Below are 2,139 nucleotides of genomic sequence, written 5' to 3' on the forward strand. Positions count from 1 at the left end.
AAAAAAAAAAAAAAAAAAGAAAAAGAAAGAAAGAAAACAGGCTTTGAGACCGGAGCTGAGGATCTGAGTTCCCACAGTTAGGGTGGAGGAGGCAGTGGGACTCGACTATGTCTAGTCTACTTTCCCTCTGGTGACTGTCACACACATGGCCCAAGTTTCCCAGAACCTGCCTGGCACGACACTAGGCCAGTCTAGACACACTCAGAGACCCCAGACAGAAGGGATGCTGGGAAGGCACAGGAATCAGAGAGCCCAGGACAGCAGATACCGATCCAGCTGTCCTCCAGGTGCTGGTCCTCATCGGGGGCGTAGTTGTGGAGAAAGTTGGCAAAGGAGCCATTGCGCTGCAACAGGGCTGGGTAGGGGCCCATCTCAGACACCTGTCCATCAGCTAGCACGATGATGAAGTCTGTCTGGGGCAGGAAGCTAATGCCGTGCGTCACCAGCACTCGCGTCTGGGGAGAAGGCAGCAGGCTGTCACCCCTACCACCCTCGCACACACCCCCAGCACAGGCACGGAGCCACAGAGTGAGTGTGAGGTGTGCCCATGTGCCAGGGAGCTTGGACAAGCACATGGGTGACTCACCCTGTGCTCGCCACAGGCTGCTGAGAACCTCGCAGGTGGGGGAGTTGTCCCCACAGGTTTCTCCTGATGCCCAACCCACATGCCCACTTCTCGCACCTCCCCCCGACACCTCCAGGTCGCATCCAAACACCTCAGCGTCTCACCAGCTCTCTCTTCGGGCCTCAGATCTCACCTTAGCCCCCTTAGCCTCCAGCAGGCCTCACCTTGCCTGCCAGCACACCTTCTGGCCCGATGACGTGGTCAAAGATGTGCTTGGCCACATGAGAGTCCACCGCGGACAGTGGGTCATCCAGCAAGAAAATATCGGCATCACTGTACACAGCTCGAGCCAGACTGACCCGCTGCCGCTGGCCCCCAGACAGGTTAATGCCCTGGAGGGAGGCAGGGGGTGGGAAAAATGGGGTCAGACAGGCACAGGGAGACAATGGCCTGTGCACTGTTATTTGGTATGGCCGATTTTTTTTGTTTGTTGTTTGTTTTCTGAGATGGAGTCTCACTCTGTCGCCCAGGCTGGAGTGCAGTGGTGTGATCTCGGCTCACTGCAACCTCTGCCTCTCGAGTTTGAGCAATTCTTACGCCTCAGCCTCCCGAGTAGCTAGGATTGATTGCAGGACCACCATGCCTGGCTACTGACTAAAATGTTTTATTTTTTATAGAGACAGAATCTCCGTATGTTGCTCAGGCTAGCCTCGAGTTCCTGAGCTCAAGCAATCGGCCCACCTCAGCCTCCCAAAGTAAAGTGCTGGGATTACAGGTGTGAGCCACCGTGCCTGGCCAGAACAGCAGACTTCTGAATCTGTATTTCACATGGGGCCTAGTCTGTCCCTGCAGTGTGTGAGGCACAGAGGTAAAGGGTAAGTCCTCCTGGAGTAGGTGAGGCCATTCTGCTCCATTGGTCACCATCCTGACCAGCTTGGTGTCCTGCCCAACCCATCTATGGATGAATGGACACACAAATGTGTGTGTATGTGTGTGTGTGTGTGTGTGTGTGTGTGTATACATATATATATATATAATATAATGAAATATCATTCAGTCTTACTTGGAGAGAAATTCTGACACATGCTACAACATGGCTATGCCTTGAGGACATTACGCTAAGTGAAATAAGCCCGCCACCAGAAGACAAATGCTGGATGATTCCACTTACGTGAAGTACCTAGGTGATATGGTTGAAATATTTGTTCCTTCCAAAGTTCATGTTGAAACTTACCCCCCGAGTGTGGCAGGATTGAGGGGAAGCGTTTACCAGGTGATTAGGTCATGAAAACACAGCCCTCATGAATGGTTGATCCATTATGGATTAATAGGTTGATGTGTGAATGGGTTACTGGGGGAATGGGACTGGTGGCTTTATAAGAAAGGAGGAGAAACCTGAGGCCGAGCGTGGTGGCTCATGCCTGTAATCCCAGCAATTTGGGAGGCTGAGGTGGGTGGATCATTTGAAGTCAGGAGTGCGAGACCAGCATGGACAACATGGTGAAACCCGTCTCTACTAAAAATACAAAAATTAATCGGGCTGTAGTTGCACGCACCTGTAATCCCAGCTATTC

The 2,139-nt window shown here is 52.2% G+C and overlaps 1 protein-coding gene across 1 annotated transcript in view; it reads right to left on the minus strand.

Annotated features, from left to right (window-relative positions):
* The window catches only part of ABCC3 (ATP-binding cassette, sub-family C (CFTR/MRP), member 3), a 33,528-nt gene that overhangs the window by 17,321 nt on the left and 14,068 nt on the right, over positions 1 to 2,139 (minus strand). Inside the window, exons 14-15 of the mRNA XM_011999245.1 lie at positions 790 to 957; positions 269 to 455 (exon numbers count right to left, since the gene is read on the minus strand). Of these exons, the coding sequence (XP_011854635.1) occupies positions 269 to 455; positions 790 to 957 (355 nt within the window). The remainder of the gene's footprint in view (positions 1 to 268; positions 456 to 789; positions 958 to 2,139) is intronic.

This window comes from Mandrillus leucophaeus, unplaced genomic scaffold (genome assembly GCF_000951045.1).
Source record: "Mandrillus leucophaeus isolate KB7577 unplaced genomic scaffold, Mleu.le_1.0 Scaffold59, whole genome shotgun sequence".
NCBI lineage: Eukaryota > Metazoa > Chordata > Mammalia > Primates > Cercopithecidae > Mandrillus > Mandrillus leucophaeus.